The sequence below is a fragment of the Zootoca vivipara genome, chromosome 12, assembly GCF_965207765.1.
Source record: "Zootoca vivipara chromosome 12, rZooViv2.hap1.1, whole genome shotgun sequence".
Classification (NCBI taxonomy): Eukaryota; Metazoa; Chordata; class Lepidosauria; order Squamata; family Lacertidae; genus Zootoca; species Zootoca vivipara.
In genome coordinates, this window is record NC_142595.1 from 27088501 (window position 1) to 27109377 (window position 20877).

Below are 20877 nucleotides of genomic sequence, written 5' to 3' on the forward strand. Positions count from 1 at the left end.
TAAAGTGAGATGAGCGCCACAACCTCAGAGTCGTCCGCGACTGGACCTAATTGTCAGGGGTCCCTTTACCTTTAAGGTGCTACTGGAAGGAATTTTTTGTTTTGTTTCATCACAATAAAGGTATAGCTTCATTTAAAGCCTGCGTCTGGCTTTCCTTTGGTGACCCCAGGCCAACGGACTCCTAATTCCTCTCCCCCAAATCATACTATGATTTTAGTTCTAAATGGTTTTGTCTTCACAGAAATGTGTGTTTACCCAGCCTTAAAGGTAAAGGGACCCCTGACAATTAGGTCCATTCGTGACCGACTCAGGGGTTGCAGCGCTCATCTCGTGTTATTGGCCGAGGAAGCCGGTGTACAGCTTCCAGGTCATGTGGCCAGCATGACAAAGCTGCTTCTGGCGAACCAGAGCAGCATACGGAAACACCGTTTACCTTCCCACCGGAGCGGTACCTATTTATCTACTTGCACTTTGACGTGCTTTTGAACTGCTAGGTTGGCAGGAGCAGGGACTGAGCAATGGGAGCTCACACCGTCGCGGGGATTCGAACCGCCGACCTTCTGATCAGCAAGCTCTAGGCTCTGTTTAACCTACAGCGCCACCCGCATTCGAACTGCTAGGTATGCCTGTTGTCTTTGTCCATGGAGTTTTCTTGGCAGGGATACTGGAGTGGCTTGCCAGTTCCTGCTCCAGGTGTATCACGTTTAGTCAAAACTCTCCACTATGACCTGTCCGTCTTGGGTGGCCCTGCACGGCATAGCTCATAGCTTCTCTGAGTTATTCAAGCCCCTTCGCCATGACAAGGCAGTGATCCATGAAGGAGTGCTCACTGGAAGGACAGATCCTGAAGCTGAGGCTCCAATACTTTGGCCACATCATGAGAAGAGAAGACTCCCTGGAAAAGACCCTGATGCTGGGAAAGATTGAGGGCACAAGGAGAAGGGGACGACGGAGGATGAGATGGTTGGACAGTGTTCTCGAAGCTACCAACTTGAGTTTGACCAAACTGCGGGAGGCAGTGGAAGACAGGAGTGCCTGGCGTGCTCTGGTCCATGGGGTCACAAAGAGTCGGACACGACTAAACAACAACAAAATTTCTGCATTGCTGCCAATGTGGTAGGATGGTTACAGCGTTGTAGTGGGAAGACTCAGGTTCAAATCTCTTGAAGGATTTTCTCTCTTCCTAACCTGCCTCGCAGGGTGGTTGTGAGGATAAAATGAGGGGTTGGCACACACGCACAATAGCCTGAACTTCTTGGAGTAAGATGGGATAAAAATGTAATTTAAGTGAAGCTTTTAAAAAGGTACGTTAAAAGGCCTAGGACAGATAGGTTACATCTCAGAAATGAGGAGCAGCCATTGCCTCTTCATCCCAGAATCCTTGGTGGGTAACCTGATACCCTTAACACCTGGGAGGGATTTGCTTATCCTGGAATCTTCATCTTGGAAATGAGTCTACAAGCTGACCTCATGGCTACAATAGGCTGTTTAATTTTTGTACCTTGCATCTTTGTGTGAATTAATTGAAACAAAACATGTTTTCTATCTTACTCGTAATCCTATACTCAAAACAAACATGAAAAGTCAGTTGGATCATTTTTTATGTTTTAATGATGCAATCATTATGTCAGCAGCTACTGTATTGAATCAGATTTTAGAATCCTGTCCAACTGCTGTAGTGTATGATGCAATCATTACGTCAGCAGCTAAAGTATTTCAGCTTTTAGAAACCTGCCCAGATGTGATTTGGCTGCCGTTCGAGATGGATGTGACACCTAGGAAACGTACGAAGATTGTAACCCTGCACAAACACACAGCTAAGACATATCGAGGGATTGCTTCAGTGGTTGATGTGAGTTCAGCAACTGTCAGCTGTGTCATCAAGTTGAAGCAGGAAACCGGACCTGTTTCTCCTAAACGTAAAGGAAAGTGGTCATAAGAAGAAAACAACAACTAGAGATGATGCTTACTTGCTTCGACAAAGGAAAAAGGATCCCTGCAAGACGAGTGATGCATTGAATACGGATTTAAAGGAGAAAGGGATCCAAATCGGTTCCTCTACAGTTCGCAGGCACCTTATTGTGGTCGGATGAAAGGCAGAAGACCCGCCAATAAACAGCTTTTAACCAAAAAAGAAAGAAAGAAAAATGGTATAAATGGGCAAAGAAGTACAAGGAATGGATGAAAGACCAGTGGAGAAAAGCAGTTTCTTTGTACAGGGTCAGCAAAGTCAGCATGTTTGAAGGTCACAAGGAGAGAAGCTTCATGATTGCCACATCAGACCTAGCCCCCTGTTGAAAGTGGCAAAGAAATTCAGAACAGAGCAGCAGATACAGGTGCTTGATTGGCCAGGGAATTCCCTGGACGTAAATCCTACTAAATTCATTGTTTGTTTCAATTAATTCGCACAAGGGTGTATATATTTCACTTGTTTCTTTCCAGCTCCTGCTTTGTGTAATATCTTGCCAAATGAAGAGTTCCAGACAACTCTAGCATTCTGCAGTTTTGTGACATTTTGTAAAGTACTGGTCAGATGCAGTTTGTAAACCTTTCTGAACGTTCCTTAGTGTGAAAACAGGAAACAAGTGCATCAGGAGGAAGGCTAGGCTAGAAGTTGGAGTGGTACTAATTTTTATATTTGCAGGCTTTTGGTGGGTTTGTTGGGTGTTTTTTTTTGCATGAGGCAACATTCAAAAGCAGTACCCCTCACCTACAACCTGAAGTGGTACAGTTGCTCTGGTACCTCATTCTGCTGTACGTTTCCAGGCACAGTAGAACATGCTTTTGGGGTTTGTAGTAAAAGTACCCTAAGTGTTCAGGACTGGATCATCAAGTCAACATTTAACTTTCTATTTTCTATTTACGCTGGAGAAATGGAAATATTTGTAAAATATTTTCATGTCTTAAGTGGTTTAAGATTAACAAAGTTCTTGTGGCACCTTAATGCCCTAAGAATAGTTTATTATGACATAAAGCTTTCATGGATTTCAGTCCACATCAAACACATGGAAATAGTAACTGATGAGTTTAGAGGGGCATTCAATGCAGAAATTCACAAAACACTCTTTCAAATTGTATGTATAAATCAGGATGTTTCAGGGACATGGTGAAATGGACTGTAATCCATGAATGCTTGTGCCACTATTAGTCCATTAGTCTTTAAGCTGCCAAAAGGTGGTTTTTTCATTTTGCTTGTAACAGTATGGCACAGCTATCCCCCAAGGAAAATGCTTTTAGGAAAGGAGTGCGGAACATTGGGCCTTCCAGATGTTCTATGCTATGGCTACAACTCCATCCCTGACTATTTGCCAAGGTATACTGTGAGTTGCAGTTGTCTATTGGCTCCAGTCAACATCAGGAGAATCTTTAGTGATGTTTAGTGATGGTGGTCCAGAGATGATGGTGTAGTTCTGCAACATCTTGTTGGGCAACAAGTTATGCAGAATTCTCTTCAAAAATGAAACAAGACTCTTGTGAAATATGTGCCTTATCACCCAGCCATTCTTTCTCACTGTAGCTTAAGGGCAAGTTTGTGTTCCTTTAAGTGTGTGAAGATTGATAACTCCCACCTCAATCCCATGAGTTTCCTGAGAAGTGGAGAGAAAGCAAATGAAGACAAGATGGGGGATTTAGCTGAAGATGAGGATATCTTTAGCCAGGACTACCATTCAGCTGGAGTAAATGATGCACACAAAAGACTTTGGAATGGTCTCCACTAGCAAAACACAGAACCAGTTAAGCTGAAAAGCAGTCTAGAAGAGGTGTGACTTCAGTTTCCTTTTAGCAAAAGTAAAAATCAAACCAAACCCCTTCTCCTCAATTAGAGGGGGCAATTTGGCAAAACTCTGTATCTTTATAAATGTGTGGGCAACCTGTGCTTAGAGAATTTATTTGGTTCTTTTTGCAATTTGTAGTATAACCAGCCACAGCAAAACAGAAGTACTAACCTTATTTGGCAGGGCTTTGTGTACAAAACAGGGAAAAGGGGGTTATCTACCATTGGTGGGTCAAAATTTCATTTTAGCACATGCCTTCTTAAATAGCTTATTTTTTGTGGGGTGGGTGTGGTTGCACATACCATTTGAACAAAATAATTTTTTTTGTCCTGCACTAACTAGTTGACTTACGTGCTATTTGAACACATGGTTGCAACACACAGAATTAAAGTCTTGCTGTTGTCCTTTTGTGTATTTTCTGTTTTCTCTTGTGGGGGGGCTTGTCTTTGAGCTAAAATACAGAGGGCTGCTTTGTCTACATTTAAGTAAATTAGTCCTTGCTGCTTAAGAGCCTGAGCTAACTTTCCTAATGCCTTCTAAGAAAATAAAATAAATGTGTAAGATTGGCTCAGCTCAGGAATACTTCCTGTGTACCACATATTCAAAGCAGAATCGAAGCTCAATGTAAATACAGCATCCTTGTTATCTCAGTGGAGGAATGATGTCATGCTTGGCCCAGGACCATTGTTTCAAAGCGCTGGTTTTGGTCTTGTAGTCTAGCCTTTAGAAATAATAGCCTTTAGAAACAGAATTCATTGAGAGTACAGACTTGCATTATTTTTTTATAATTGAAATGGAAAGATGCATCTCTGCTTACTATATCAGCTGACCTGTACCATCATTTGTCCCCTTGAGGCTTTTGAACCCAACTACTATGGGACGCAGGTGGTGCTGTGGGTTAAGCCTCAGAGCCTAGGGCTTGCTGATCAGAATGTTGGCGGTTCGAATCCCTGCGACGGGGTGAGCTCCCGTTGCTCGGTCCCAGGTCCTGCCAACCTACCGTGTTTCTCCTAAAATAAGACGTGCCTCTAAAATAAGCCATGGCACGATTTTCTAAAGGAAAAAAATATAAGACATCCCCCCAAAATAAGACGTGTTGGGGTATTGTCTCTCCCGGGTCCCGCTGGGTCTCGCCGAGTCGCTCCGCAGCGCTTTGCCCCACAGCGAGCCCTTCAAGGCGCCGCCGTTGGCCACCAGGTGCTGCTGCGGATGCGACGTCGGCTCCTCCTTCCGCCGGCCGCCGCTCATTGTCCTCTTCCGCCGCCGCTGCCTCCCTCCCTCCCCGCCGGGCTGCTGCTGGGTCGGGGCTGTCTTTGCCGGCTCCCGCTCGAGCCCCGACCCAGCAGCAGCCCGGCGGGGAGGGAGGGAGGCGGCGGCGGCGCACCTGTCTTTGCTGGCTCCCGCTCGAGCCCCGACCCCAGCAGCGGCCCGTAGGGGAGGGAGGGAGGCAGCGGCGGCGGAAGAGGACAATGAGCGGCGGCCGGCGGAAGGAGGAGCCGACGTCACATCCGCAGCAGCACCTGGTGGCCAACGGCGGCGCCGGCGCCTTGAAGGGCTCGCTGTGGGGCAAAGCGCTGCGGAGCGTTCCACCTGGGAGGACAAGGTGAGGCCTAGGCCGGGCCGCACTACCTCGGCGGCAGGGAGCGTAGGCCCCGCGGGAGCCCCTTGGCATGGAGGAGCTGCGTTGGCCGGAGCCTCGGCTGCGGCGATTCCAGGGGAACCTGTGACGTCGGCAGCGGCAGCGGCGGGCCGAGCCTCCCAGGGTAGTAGCTTAAAAAAGAAGACATCCCCTGAAAATAAGCCGTGTTGTGTTTTTTTGGCAGAAAAATAAATATAAGACGTGTCTTCTTTTAGGAGAAACACGGTAGCAGTTTGAAAGCACGTCAAAGTGCAAGTAGATAAATAGGAACCGCTACAGTGGGAAGGTAAACGGTGTTTCCATGTGCTGCTCTGGTTCACCAGAAGCGGCTTTGTCATGCTGGCCACATGACCTGGAAGCTGTACGCCGGCTTCCTCGGCCAATAATGTGAGATGAGCGCGCAACCCTAGAGTCGGTCACGACTGGACCTAATGGTCAGGGGTCCCTTTACCTTTACCCTGTTAGAAGACCAGGAGGACAGTCTACCCTGGTGGGCAATGGCATCCTCTGAGCCTTTGTGGCCCTGGCTGCTGTGATGGGAAGTGACCAGCCAGCAGATTCCAGCTAGGCCCCAGATGGCCCACTCTGTATCCAGTGTAAGTTATGCTCTGAGGAAGCTTACTGAAATGAATAGAAATAGCAAGGTTAGGTCTGGTCTGAGTGGGTTTTAGATACAATCCTGTAAGTTCAGCGGTCTCAAGGCTGTGTTGCAGCTACTTTTAGAAAGGTTAAATCTAAAGCCTGTTTTAAAGCTTTGAACAGCATGTTTCCATCAAAGCTGGTTGTTATAAGGACCTTGTAAACATTTAAGAATTTGTAGCCTGGCCTTGCTTGTCCTCTTCCCTTCCCAATACAGTTGTACCTTGGTTTTTGAACAACTTATTTCTCGAACGTTGCAAACCTGGAAGTGAGTGTTCAAGTTTGCGAACTATTTTTGGAAGCCGAACGTCCGGTGGGGCTTCCGCGCCTTCTGATTGGCTGCAGGAGCTTCCTACAGCCAATCAGAAGCCGTGGTTTGGTTTTGGAAGTCGAACAGACTTTTGGAACAGATTCCATTCAACTTCCAAGATACGACTGTAAACCCCCCCCCCCCGGGGCTTTGTGTTCTTTTTCTGACATTGTAAGCCTGAGGGCAGGGACTGTTGCCTTGTTGTTTTGTCAGTCACTCTGGAAACCCACTCTGGCTGAAGAGTGGGTTATAAAACGCTATAAATAATGCATTTAATCCTGAAGATTCAGGATGGGTTGGAGCACTAAATTAAAACAGACGTTTAACAGTGGTAGTCGGTAGGCCTTGTGATGGTAGCGAAGGAGCCTGACCTTTTCCACTTACTTTAAATTTAGGCTGTAGTTTGTGTGGATCACAAAATAGGCCTACTTTTGAGTATGCATAGGCAGGATAGTGCTGTGAGATTTACTACCCAAGGGCACTCCTGGATTATACCTTCAGTTCAAGTTTTGTGTTGCCATGGTGGCTGGGATCATTTCCAACATAGCACATTTAGGACTGCTTTTTGGTCCATCTCTACTAGGGATTGGTGCCCTTCTCCATCTCAGAAGCTTTGCCTTTAGTTTTCCTCCCCCTTTCCCCTACCCTTTTTCTCACCTTTCTCTGTAGTCTCATGAATGCTTCCTCCCCTGTCCATATGGTGATTGCACAAATGCGGCTGCTGCTGATCTTTTGGTTGGCAGCAATAAAATTGTTAAACAAAGGAGGCTTCCTTTTGTTTCCTCTTGGTGGGGGCACTCAAGTGTTAGAAACTGAGGTATGTAAGCTAATCACAAAATGGCACTTTAAACCTAGGGTACAGTTGCCACCACAGAATGTCTAGGCACATTTTTTGAGTGTATTATTATTCATTTCATTTCTATACTGCTTTATATTTTAAAGGAAACAAAATCTCAAAGCTGTTTATAACACATTAAAACATCAAATGAACCAGTCTAGAATGAAACAAATTCAAGCTTCAAAGAAAATATTTTGGATCCTTCTCCAAGTTGTACATTGCTTTCCCCATATTTATTTATCGTCTTAATGTATATAGCTGCCCCATAGCAGAATTACTCTAGGAAGCCAGTGCAGTGTAGTGGTTAGAGGGTCAGACCTGGACCTGGGAGATCAGGGTTCGAATCTCCACCCTGTCATGTAGCTCACTGGGTGACACTGGACAGGTCAGAATCTCTTAACTCACAGGGTCGTTGTAGGGATTAACTGAGGAGGGTGGGTGGGTGGGTAAACCATATACTCATTGAAGAAAAAGGTAGGATATTAATGCAGTGAATAAGCTCTTCCGCATACTTAAGAAAGCTGGAGAAGCCAGCCAGATGGAGATGTCAGTTGCCAACCTGGCATCAAGATATCGCCACATGTTCACAATTGGACTTGTGCCATGGGCATGGCCAAGGGGGTGGGGTGGAGATCTGCCCCCCTAAATCAGTAAAACTACATAGCTAACTGGGGTTCTCACCCCCCAAACAAAAGGCCTGCCCCCTCCAACAAAAATATGCTGGCTACACCCATGACCCATGCCAATTTAAGAATAATATTAATAATAATTTATTATTTATACCCCGCTCATCTGGCTGGGTTTCCCCAGCCACTCTGGGCGGCTTCCAACAGAAAAATAAAACACAGTAATCTATTAAACATTAAAAGCCTCCCTGAGCAGGGCTGCCTTCAGATGTCTTCTAAAAGTCTGGTACGTAGTTGTTTTCCACTTTGACATCTGTTGGGAGGGCGTTCCACAGGGCAGGCGCCACCACCGAGAAGGCCCTCTGCCTAGTTCCCTGCAACTTGGCTTCTCGCAACGAGGGAACCGCCAGAAGGCCCTCTGTGCTGGACCTCAGTGTCCAGGCAGAATGATGGAGGTGGAGACGCTCCTTCAGGTATACTGGACCGAGGCCATTTAGGGCTTTAAAGGTCAGCACTAACACTTTGAATTGTGCTCGGAAACGTACTGGGAGCCAATGTACTTGGCACCTGAATGTCTGCTGAACCGAGGAAGGCAGCCTTCAGCAGGATGGTAAGAGAACGTGGATTGAGTGGCAAACATAGTCTGCAGGAATATTTCTCTGCAGAACTGAATTCATTCTTGGAATCAGATGCTTCAAAGACCCCCTGAGAAATTACAGATGATACAGGAGAAAACTATATATTTATCCTCAGAAGTATATAGGGGTCCTTGAGGGAGTGCTCCCCTTCATTATTGCCATACTTTTGCTTGGCACCTCTGCCCCCTCCGAGCAACATGAGTAGCCCACTGTTTGCATCAGCCAGATAACTCTGGGAAGTTGCCCTATTGTATGTTTCTAGAATCTTTTTGGAGGTAGACTGCATCTGCACAGAGGTTTCATTTAAACTGGTGGCTATTGCCCATAGTTGCATCTCATGTTAATGCTAAGCTTTGCAGAACAAAGGTTTGTACAGTAGCTTTCCCTTAAAAGGGAATTGTGTTCAAGTAATATCTGCTAGTATAAAACAAAGGCTGTGCTTACTGACGATCCTGTCTGTGATTGTGCTTGGAGAGTACTGAGGTGTATGGTCAGAACTAGCCAAAATATTTTTTCCCTTAATATACTAGCTTGCATATTAGTTGCTAGACTTTCTTGTTCCAACACTTTCAGGAATTGACAGCTTTTAATCAACGGGCTGGTGCTGTGCTGTTAGTAATTTGTATGCTTTAAGCAGATTTTATAGAGCGTTTGTAGTTTAAATTCTATCAATATTTTATTGTTTTTTTAAATTAGTGTTTTTCTATGTTTTAGTGGTTCTTTTTATCTGTAAGCAGCTTTCAGTCTCGTCAGGTGGGGAATAATAATAACAATAATATAAAAATAAAGTATCTCTGTATGATATAGTGTGGCTTAGCTGCCAGTTGTTGTCATTCTGGCTGTTACTAGGTTTTGTAAAGATGACAACATTGTGAATACTTTGGTGGAATAAGATGTGGTAAATACACAAGTATTTATTGATTCTAAAAATTTTACTTTAATGTTGGAATTGTGGTGGTGTGAACTGCTTTGGAAATAACAAAAATCTGCACAAACATGTTTCAAAAAAATTAAAAAAGTGCAAACTGCTGTAGTTGGTTATATGTTGTGGCAGAAATGTAGATTGTGAAGTGGGCAGCTTTGGAATCTTGGGCTAGACGGACCCTTGCACACACACGTATGTGTGAAATGCATGCATAGGGCAAATGAATGGAAGGCTTGACTTGCTTGTTGTACTAATAATTGGTTGCTTATAATTTGTCTAATGTGGTCAGTGCTGTACACAAAACATGACAGTCCCTGCCTACAGTGTTGTCGAAAAGCATGAGATGAAAAGGAAAGTATGATGCAGGGGCACCAGTTTCTGAGTTCATAATATGACCAGCCGGAATGGAAGCAGTTGATTTAATCTTCACATGTGAGCTGCTAGTGTGGCTCTTTCATTTCATTCTCTGCAACTATTTGTAAAACAGCAATGTTTGGTTATACCTTTCTGATATAGAGGGAAATCAGTAAATGTATCAGCAAGTGATTTGGTGAGTGAGAGAGCAAGAGAGCATGCACGCACGCACCCACGCGCACACCCACACCCCCTTCCCCACTTTTCAGGTTGCAGTGATGGCTGCTGACCTGGCTAGTCAGATGAGTAATGGGAGAACAGTTCAGATGCATTGACATGCATCTTATCATTGCTTCTCTCTTATCTGCAAGCCCACCTTATCCTGAAATGGCTGCACAAATATGGCTAACAGGCAAGATGACATAGAGGAGACTGGTTTTGCTCGGTGCTTCTGTGGGTCTTCCGTTTATTTCTACAAGGCAGTTTACAAGCATATATCCATTTTTTAAAATAATAAAAATAAAAATCATGCTAAGCAGTACAAAAAAGCCCCTGCAGATAGACTTATAAGCAATACAAAACATAGACTCTCCAAGGCAGGAGACCTTTTCATGCAGCTGGAAAAGGCTGTCGAAACGAAACAAAATTGTCTTAAATCGTTTTCAGAAAACACAGATTAGTGTGTACCTGTGGATCGTGCCTGATGTTTCTGTTGTGCTTCTCTTTGCAGTGGTTGACTGCCCAGTGTGCAAGCACCAGTGTTACCTAAAAGACATAGTAGAGAACTACTTCCTGCGGGATGGTGCAACAGAGTCTTTTGGGGATGCCAGAGAAGCTAACCAGGTAATTGGGTCACTCCCCCTCCCACAACAAGCCTCTCATTCTAGTGTTTCTTTGCTTGGTCTTTGGATGTGCCTTGGCTGGTTTCTGCCTCTCTGATTAGGGTGGTTGGAGGGAAATGACTCTGTTGTTCTTACTGGTTAATTAACCATGTGCCTTTTCCCATCAGTGCTGCACCAGCTGTGAAGACAATGCCCCGGCCACCAGCTACTGTGTGGAGTGCCAAGAGCCCCTGTGCGAGACTTGCGTGGAGGCTCACCAGAGAGTGAAGTACACTAAGGAACACACTGTCCGGTCCACAGGTAAGTTGGCGGCATAGGGAGAATGTCTTGTGGGCTGCAAAGGTTCACTGTCATGGGTGTTTGGTGGAAACGTCTGTCAGGCTTCAGGGAATTGGCTTCCACCCCCCACCCCCCGCACAGCAGATAAACAAAAAAAGGAAAAGGAGTCTTCTTAACCAGTTAGAAACTTTAATGATCATAGCGAGAGAACAAAGAATCCACTTCCAATTAATGGGGTGCTCCCAATTAAGAGTTCCACCCCATGCCTCCCTAGTCACCCATGTCACTACTGCATGTTGTAACCTGAGCTCGCACCCTCTGTGCTCTCTGCCACCTTCTGAGCTCTTACTGTCCTTGGGCTGGGTGGAGGAATGCTTTCCAGAGACAGTGAATCTCTTTCTTCTCCTAGCTGTTCCCCATCCAGTATTTCCCAGCTTCTGCCTTCTGAACTATCTCCCTCTGCAAACCACTGTTGCAAATCTATACTGTCCTCCTGCTCCTGGGAAGATCTAGGATCCGGAGCAGGGGGAGGCTCCCACCATTCCTCCTCTGCCCTCCTCAGCATGGTCCCCGACAACGTCCAAGGGAGTTGAGAGAAACATTACTTGTCTGAAACTAGTGCTGTTGGCCCTGGCATGGTGGGCGCAAAATGCCATGGTTTTCTCTCCCGCACCCACATAATGCTGCATCTGTTGAGGTGTGTGCTTTGCAAGGGTAAACAGGCTGTCCTCTGCTTCTTGCTAGGCTCTTCCAAATCCCAGGAGAGAGAGAAGACAGTGTACTGCTCCGTCCACAAGCATGAGCCACTGGTGTTGTTCTGCGACACTTGCGACACCCTCACCTGCCGGGACTGCCAGCTGAATGTGCACAAGGATCACCAGTAAGCATTCCTGCTGGCTATGTAGAAACATATCTGTCAATCTAGAATGATGCCTTCTGCTACTGCTGCTGCTGCTGCCTGAGATGAACTGCGGAGTTCACCAGCCAATGCCACCCTTCTCCAACTCAGTGTCCTGCAGATGTTTTGGCCTGCGACTCAAATAAGCTACATCTATTTTCTGCACTGCCTGGGGCTGATGGGGAGTTGGTAGCCCAGAAACATCTGAAGGGCACCAGGGGAAGCCTGTTTTGGCTGTAAGAATGCCATTCCATGCCCACATGTGGTAGTTCCATCAAGAAAAACCAGCTGCTCCTATCTTGAGTTAGGCTTATTTCTTCACCCCTTTGCTCCCCACACTCTGCTAAATTGGTCTTGACAGTAAGTGGGGAAAGCCAGTGCCATATAGGAGTTGACCCCCTTCAAGCCTGGTATGTTAAGATGCAACAGGTTTTGATGGTTAATCGGAATGTAGAAATGTATAATTGTAGAGAGCCATCCAGTCCAACCCTGTGCTGTGCAAGAATCTCAGTATGCTGTTTCACCACTCCTATACCCTTCCTTTCCTGCCGTAGGGAGCACAGAAGGATTAGTGTAAAAACAAACAAGAGCTCTAAAGCAGTAATAAAACAGCTGAATGTAGCTCTTTTCTATAAATTCTTTTAAATAAAATAAAAATTGCAAGAGAAATGCGAGCACACTTTTTATAATGGCTTTTAGAGTCCCAGTACTGTCACCAAATGAAGGCTGTACCCTTCTCCGCAGGTACCAGTTCTTGGAGGATGCAGTCAAGAACCAACGCAAGATGCTGGCCTCGTTGGTAAAGCGCCTGGGAGATAAGCATGCCAACCTCCAGAAGTCAACCAAGGAAGTGCGAACCTCGTAAGTGCCTCGTTTGCAGAAGACCCAATTCTTGGATGACCACAGTTAGCATCCATTAAGCTTTCAGGGTCATCATGTGGTTTTGGGTCGCAGGCTTTTCAAAGGGTTGTGGGAAAAAAAGCACTGGTAGCAGACTTGTGTAGAACTTATTGGCTCTCTGGGGACCACAGCCTTACGCTACCCCCTGCTTTAATCCCTCAGGATCCGGCAGGTGGCAGATGTGCAGAAGCGAGTGCAGGTGGATGTGAAGATGGCCATCCTGCAAATCATGAAGGAGCTCAATAAGCGGGGCAAGGTGCTCGTTAACGACGCGCAGGTGAGAGACTGAAATGACTGCTTCTGGCTGTGAACGGGCATGGCACGGCATGGTGGTTTTGGGAAAAGATGGGGAAGAAAATTGCATAAAGAAAACTTGAATGCCACCAATCAAAGTAATCTTCACTTACTAGCCTGCAGTCGTTTTTTATCTAATCAAGGAGGACCAACCATGTTTTTAAAAAAGCAGAACAAAATCTGACTCTGGGAAGAACTGAGGGGGTGGCCTTATTGCACAGGTGACCATCACTGCAAATAGGCACAGTAAAGGCCTTAGTCACAGTTTCCTCATGTGGCAGCCAAAGCTTAACTATGTCAATGCCAGTATTGGGTATAGTAAGACAAGATAAAGTAGTAGTGGCTATGATGATAATGAACCAACTGTTCCCCTTTTTCCCTTCCCCTTTACAGAAAGTCACCGAAGGGCAGCAGGAGAAACTGGAGAGGCAACACTGGGCCATGACAAAGCTCCAGCGCCACCAGGAGCATATCCTACGCTTTGCTAATTGGGCCCTGGAAAGCGACAACAACACCGCCTTGCTGCTTTCGAAGAAGCTGGTGAGACTTCTGGTGCTCCTTTCCCACATGCCATGCAGGACTTGTTGAGAGCTTTCAAGCTGTTACTTGGCACTTCTCAAATGTTTGATATTTGCTTAATGTTTGAGGTTAATCCACCTATCTGTTTTTGCATTTCGGTTAAAGGAAAATATGTATTAAAAAAACAGAATTCCCTGGATGCCTAGATCCAGGTTTGGGACAAGTACTCTTTGATGAGAGAACCCCAGCAGAGATTTAAAATCACAAAAGATGCAGCAAGGTACGTGGAGTACAGGCTGTTAGAGCTTTAAAATAGCCCCTTCTAAGTTACTTCCAAAGTTCCCCACTTCTCTTAGCATAGTAAAAGACTGCACATTTGTTAAGTTAAAAATGGTATACAGTGGAACCTTGGAAGCTGAACACTTTTTGAACTCGTCGAGTGTTTCAGCTCCCAAATGATTGAAAACCGGAAATGATTGTTCCAGTTTTCAAAAGGTTTCTGGAAGCTGAACATCCGGTACGGCTTCCGATTGGCTGCGGGACGTTCCTTGATTTTGTAACGGCTTCCGGTTCAGCGCCAGCGTCGTCCGGCGGGGTCCGTCTCGAGCTCCGAGGCGACCCGACTCTGCAAGGGGGGGGGGAAAGCAGCGGGAGCGCCGCTGCACCCCATAGAACCCCAAATCGAGCGTTTTGGGGGCGGAATTAGCCCAGCAGCGCCCCAATCCTAACCCCCCAACTCTCCGGTAGGCTCTAATAAGAGCTCTGGAGCGAGAAGGGTTGTAGTCGCGGGGGCCATTTTGGAGCGCCATCGCTACCCTTGCAGGGAGAAGCTCCGGGCCGGAGGCGGAGAGTGCTGGATTTTTCCAAAGAAGGATTTGGCAAATCGAGAGACCGTGAGTACCGTGTTTCTCATATTATAAGTCATCCCCCCCAAAATAAGCCATGACAGGATTTCAAAGGGTTGGCGAAAAATAAGACATACCCCGAAAATAAGCACTATCGCAAAGCCTCGACCGAGCGAGAGGCGAAGCCGCGGGACGCAGCAGGAGCCTCGGTGTCCCCTGTGTGAAGCCCTGGGACCCGGCAGAACTGGAGCCGCGGCAGCTTGCAGGAGCCGCTGCGAAGCCCTGGGACCCGGCTGGAGCTTCAGCGCGCGCGCGCTAACCCCCGGGACCCGGCTGGACGCATAGGAGGAGCCGCGGGCGAAGCCCTGGGACCCGCCTGCGAGCCTCAAAGGCGCGCGCTAACCCCCCGGGACCCGGCTGGACGCGTACCTCAGGAGCCGCGGCAAAGCCCTGGGACCTGGAGCCTCAGCGCACTGTGCTTCAAGCCCTCTGACTGCAACTGAAGCCGTGCGAAGCTCCGACCCAGCAAGAGGTGCAGCTCTTCAAAGCCTGTTCTGTAAGTGCACTGATCTCTTGTTGGGCTAAAAACATTGAGCTTGCACGGTATGCATGCAATGCAGGAAAAGTTTGTGAAAAGCATGCTTTTATCATGCTTGTTTGGGCTCTGTTCTGCTGCTTTTGATTTCAGAAACCTTTCACTTTATGCATGTTTAATGCAAGCTTTAATTGCATGCAATTGCTCCCCCTCAGTGTACTTTTGCGTGGTGCAAAAGTACAATATTTATGCATGGTTGGTGCAAGATTTGATTGCATGCAATTGCTCCCCCCCCCGTGTGCATTTGCTTGATGCAAAAGTACGGTACAATGTTTATGCATGGTTGGTGCAAGATTTGATTGCATGCAATTCCCCCCCCCCGGTGCTTTTGCTTGATGCAAAAGTACGGTGCAATGTTTATGCATGGTTGGTGCAAGATTTGATAGCATGCACGAAAGTACCGTAAAAGTCTGCCATTTTACTCATCAGTGTTTGTCTCTCTCCCCCAGCAACAGTCCCCCAGACAAGATGAGTGGAAAAAGAAAGAGTTACTCTGTGGATTACAAGAAAAAAATTGTGGAGGACTCCCAGGGCCAGAATCTTCCGGCTTTCTGCCTGGAGAAGAAGTTGGATATCCGACTGGTCCAGAAATGGCGGGCAGAATATGAGAAACTCAGTCTACAGGTGCGCATGGGAAACGCTAAGAAGCGTAAGTGTGGTTCTGGACGGCAACATTTACTTCCTGAGCTAGAAGACATGATTAGTGAGTGGATCGCTGACAGGAGAGCAAAGGCTTTGGTTGTGCGCAGGGCTGATATTCGAGCCTTTGCCCTTGAAATGGCACCACAATTCGAATTGCCCACAGAATTCAAAGCATCACATCGCTGGCTGGATGGCTTCCTTCAGCGATACGACATGTCTCTCAGAAAATCAACAACACTGTTTAAGTTGGAGGATGCTGAAGTTGTTAAGCGAGCGCTTGCATTCAAGTCCTTTGTTGATGGCATCGACTTTTCTAAATACCAACTTTGCAACATGATTGCTATGGATGAAACTGCATTGTTTATGGGTCAAGGAGCCCAAACGACAATTGAACAGAGGGGTGCCTCCTCAATCTACGTTCCCTCCACTGGTCACGAAAGTCCACGTGTTACCTGTGTTTTGGCAATTCGTCTGGATGGAACGAAAACCACACCTGTTATCATCAGTAAGGGCAAGAAAAATAAGATTGAACGTGTTTCTGGCATTTATGTTCTTGAATCCGAAAAAGCCTGGTGCACACAAGCAGTTATAAGGAAGTGGCTTGATTTAATGCTGCCACTTGTTACGCGAGGTGGCCAAAAAGGTCTGCTAGTCTGGGATTCAGCCAGCACTCATCGTGCTAAAGACATGAAGAAGTTCCTTGCATAGAGAAGAATAGATCAAATAATGATTCCTGCAGGAATGACTGCTTATCTGCAGACTCTTGATATTGCAATAAACAAGCCATTCAAAGACCATTTGCGTGTAGAAATTAACGACTACATTGAAAATAGAATGACAAGAAATCAGCGTGGAAACTTTGTGAAACCTGGCCTGCAAGAGGTTGTGAATTGGGTGAGGAAATCATGGGAAAAATCAGTGACAGTGTTGTTGCCAAGGCTTACCAGGATAAGAGCTGCTCATTTACTGAGAGCTGTATTGCTCGACATGAAAGATTGGGGCCAATGGTTCTAAAGGAACTGGAGTCACAAGACATTCAGGATGGAATTCCGGATATGGAGAGTTATGACAAAGTTCCAGAAGAAGATGACTTTATTATACTTGAATAAATGTAGTTTGCAGTAGATTTTGGGTTTGGAGAGTTATGACGATGTTCCAGAAGAAGACAACTTAATTATAACTGAATAAATGTAGTTTGCTTTACCATACTTTATTAAAAAATAAGACATCCCTTGAAAATAAGCCATGGTGTGGTTTTTTGAGGAAAAAATTAATACAAGACGTGTTTTAAAATATGAGAAACACGGTAAATAAATAAAAAAAGATTTAAAGATTTAAAATTTGGAACGGGGGTGAGATTCAAAAAACGGAAGCTGATCTCCCCCCTACTGATTTAAAGAGGAAGCAGCTTAAGGAAGACCCCCGGTGCCGGGGCAAAGAACTTAACCGCTTGAATATTTCCAAAAACTGACTTAAGATTCTCCCCCAGAGGCAGGGTAAAGGGGGAGAACGGTTTCAGACTGTAAAAACCCTGCAAGTATATGTAATTGAAGAAGAGACCCTCTCCATACCCTGAAAATCGGCACCCTGAACAGAACAGCGAGTGGAAAATAATGGGGTGAGGGAATGGAAGGAACTGACTTTCAAAGATTTTCGGTTTGATATTTGAGGGCTGACCGCAGCCTTTTGGAAATAATTAAAAAGTTGAAGATAAAATACATGGAATATAATGCATCCACTTTGGACTATAAGGAATAATTATAACTTGTAACCACTTCCTGTTTCCCAAGTTTTGTTCTGACCTTGAAAAGCTAGAAAAATGTCAACAAGAGATTACACACCTGGCTTCCAGGAGAAAGTTTTCAGACTCTTGTGGGAAATAAAAATTAGTATGCATAAGACTCAACAACAATTGGAAGGAATAAACCAAGATGTACAGAAAGATGAGACTCTTCAAGAAATGGTGCAAGAGGATAAAAAGACTGATGATTTGAACTACAACAAAACTGAAGAAAATGGGGATGGGACACAGGATTCGCAAAAGAACAAAGAAATAGCCGAGAGTTGGAATACCCCTCCTTTCGAGGGGGAGAAGCAAGAACTTCTGAAGAGACAGAAAACCCACAAGAAATGCATCCTGCAAAGAAGAAAGGACTTCTGGGGGGAGGAGAATAGAGAAGCCTGGACTGGAAAATTTGTCAGGAAGGGGGTGGGATGAAGGAGGAAAGTATTCTGTTTAACAGGATGGATAAAAAAAGGACTGAAAACTGGATCATTGACTTTGGTACTTGCTGGACTGGAGGGGGGAGGCCGAGATCAGGGGAGGCGGGGGAAAGAATTGGGGATAAGGAGAAAATTTAGAATTGGGAATACAAATAGGTTTTAAGAATATGGGAGTTTTTGGGGAAAAAAAGAATGATGATGAGATAGAAACAAGATTTAGGAGTTGTTTAGAAGTATTATAAAAGAGATTGATGAATAATTCAGGGGACGATTGGGGGTTCCTCTCCCTCTTGTCGGCCCTCTGCGCGCAGGGAGCTCTTGGTGGCAGGGGGGGCTCCTGGGGCGGGGAGGGAGGGAAGACCCAATTGGAAAAAGAACCATTGCCTCTCCCCTTCTTTCCTCTATAAACTCTCTGTGGCAGGGGGAGTGCTGGGGGTGGGGTGGGGGGGGAGAGAATGAGAAATGATGATAGAAGAAAATTTAATAGAAAATAAGGATGTTATTGATATAAGATTGGAGAATTTCGAAAATAGAGTGGGGGATATGACAAGAAAACTGCTTAAATGATGTTGAAAATCAGAAAAGGGGGGAGGTAGGGGAAGCCCATAACACAATGGTTTGGAAAAAAGATTTATTCTATTTTTTCTGTTTCTTTTTCTTTTTCTTGTGTTTTTCTCTTTTTCTCTTTTTCTTTTTTCTTGATTTTTGGTAAAGTTTAAATAGTTGGGTGGACACTCACCTTCTCTCTTCTTATTACCCTAGGACTCCTCGGTGGCAGGGGAGGGGTTTGCTGGGGTGAGGAGGGAGGGGTGGGGATAAGCCCAATTATAAAATGCACCGCCTTCGACTGCGCACTGTTCATGGGAATACCTTGTGGCAGGAGGGATCTCATGGAGGGTGGTTTAGAAGAAGGTGGAAATTATGTTACTTAATTGTGTATGTGTCTTTGTTTTGTTAATATGCAAAATTAATAAAAATTATTATTAAAAAAAAGATTTTGTAACTGTTCCGGATTTAATTAGAAAACCAAGGTACGACTGTAATTACAAACTCTTCAAAGGTTTGATTCATGTGCTTTTCCATCCAGCAGTTAAATAGGCAGTGAAGCTTAGATTCCATAGTGGTAAGTGTTTCTAAATCATTTGCACAGAAACATAAAGATGGTTTTGTAAGAAAGCCACGTGGTTTGGGCCTGGAGCAACCAGCACAGACCTCCTTCCTGGTAGGGCTCACACAGTGGAATGGTAGAACAAAGGCACGAATCCCTTCCAAGGTGAGGGGAAGTGACTTAGCTAAGCCAGCCAGGACAGCCCACTCTTAATGCCTTTAATGCATTAATTAAATTTAAGCTGGTTGGTTATGTGAAGCTGGCTATCCCACACAATCAGCTGGGTCTAGTTAAGTGTGAATTGAACTTAGACTATGTATTGTTCATTATCATGGGTTTTCCTGCCACAAACGTAGTAGGCCACACACACACCTTAGCACTGGAAACCTTGTTGGTGTAATTGCCTATAAGTCTGGCAGTTCTCCAAATCTTCTCGGACAACCTCTTCTCAAAATGTTCAGATAACTCCACAATTACACAGCAATTCACTCCTTCCTGATGATGATCCACAACCCACACTGTAATTTGTATATAATTTCATTAAGTTTTCTGTTTTGCAATTTAAAATACTCGTACTACATCCTTAAGATATCAATGACTTACCTTCTTCTCTTTCCATGGTTCATTTTACATATCATAAATCCCTGCATATTTTACAAAAAAACATACCATTCAGCATTCCATTACTGCATCCATCAAAACTTGTTTACCCTGTTGAAGTTATCTTAATGCTGCCAGCGTTTTCAGCTGAAAAGTTATTTCCCATATATTCATTAAGCATTTTCCAATCTTTAAACGAATGTTATTCTAAATGTTAAGTCTGTGAGCTGTGCACAACACAACCCACGCTGTAATTTGAGCCCTTTTATACATAAAGTTAGGTACCTAAGCTGCCCAGTAACACTGATAAGGAAGTCTTATCACAAGGAGCTCTTTCCTCACTAATGGAATTGACCCATTAACTGCGTTCCTTAACAAACCTGCCATGGTTCTCTGCAGTTTGCTTTAAAATCTCTGCCCTCCTTGCCACACCATATGGGTATCCATTCTGGGTACCCAAAAGCAGTGCAGAAGGGTAGTGACAGACCAGCTAGACTGTACTATATTGATGGTAGTGAATGAGCTTTTAATGGTTTTCCTTTGGTACAATTAAGCTTTCTTCTCTCTTTCTCACACTCTGCTTCAGATTTACTTCCAGCTGCACAGGGCTCTCAAAATGATCGTTGATCCTGTGGAGCCCCATGGAGACATGAAATTCCAGTGGGACTTAAATGCTTGGACCAAGAGCGCAGAGACATTTGGTGAGAAATGGACTACTGGAATTATTTCATTTATTCATAAGATATAGCCCAGCTTTTCGGACATACACCATCCCATGAAATCAATAAAATACAGCAGAGCTGTTTCAATGTGGTGCCCCCCCCCCAGGTGTTGCTCCCAGCAGTTGTAGCTCAGAATATCTGGAGTGAGCCATGTTTTTATTACCCTGCAGTATGATATTCCAGAAGTTGACCTGGCTAAGAAAACACCACCAAGAGTATAGGGAATTATCTCCCTTATATGAAACCCCTTACTAGCTGCACACTTGTAAAAGTATACAGATGAAAATACTATTGGATTTCTTTAACTGAACAACAAACTGACTCTAAAGAGACTTTAAACTAAAGATAAATGCTTCCTCTCTTAGCAACTTTATCTACCCACATTCCAACCTTCAAACCATTCCAAACCTCCCACAAACTCCCACATAACTCCCATTAAACTACCGAAGAATTAACAGCAAACCAGCTTTGTAACTAAACAACTCTCATACTAACTAAACAACTCTCATACTAAGATTCAACTAAGGAATCTCTTAAACTGAGAATTAAATCACACTGATAGATATTTAACTGAGAGATACATTCAACTGAGAGAGTGATCTACTAAGAGATACATTCAACTAAGAGATCTAAGGCTTTCTGGCAGAGCCTTACATACAAGGAGC

The 20877-nt window shown here is 45.0% G+C and overlaps 1 protein-coding gene across 3 annotated transcripts in view; it reads left to right on the top strand.

Moving 5' to 3' along the window:
• The window catches only part of TRIM28 (tripartite motif containing 28), a 49898-nt gene that overhangs the window by 7647 nt on the left and 21374 nt on the right, over positions 1-20877 (top strand). For all 3 annotated transcript variants that reach the window (XM_060281530.2, XM_060281528.2, XM_088655124.1), the window contains exons 2-8: positions 10476-10588; positions 10755-10887; positions 11611-11746; positions 12509-12625; positions 12827-12941; positions 13352-13498; positions 20077-20191. In XM_060281530.2, the coding sequence (XP_060137513.1) occupies positions 10476-10588; positions 10755-10887; positions 11611-11746; positions 12509-12625; positions 12827-12941; positions 13352-13498; positions 20077-20191 (876 nt within the window). The remainder of the gene's footprint in view (positions 1-10475; positions 10589-10754; positions 10888-11610; positions 11747-12508; positions 12626-12826; positions 12942-13351; positions 13499-20076; positions 20192-20877) is intronic.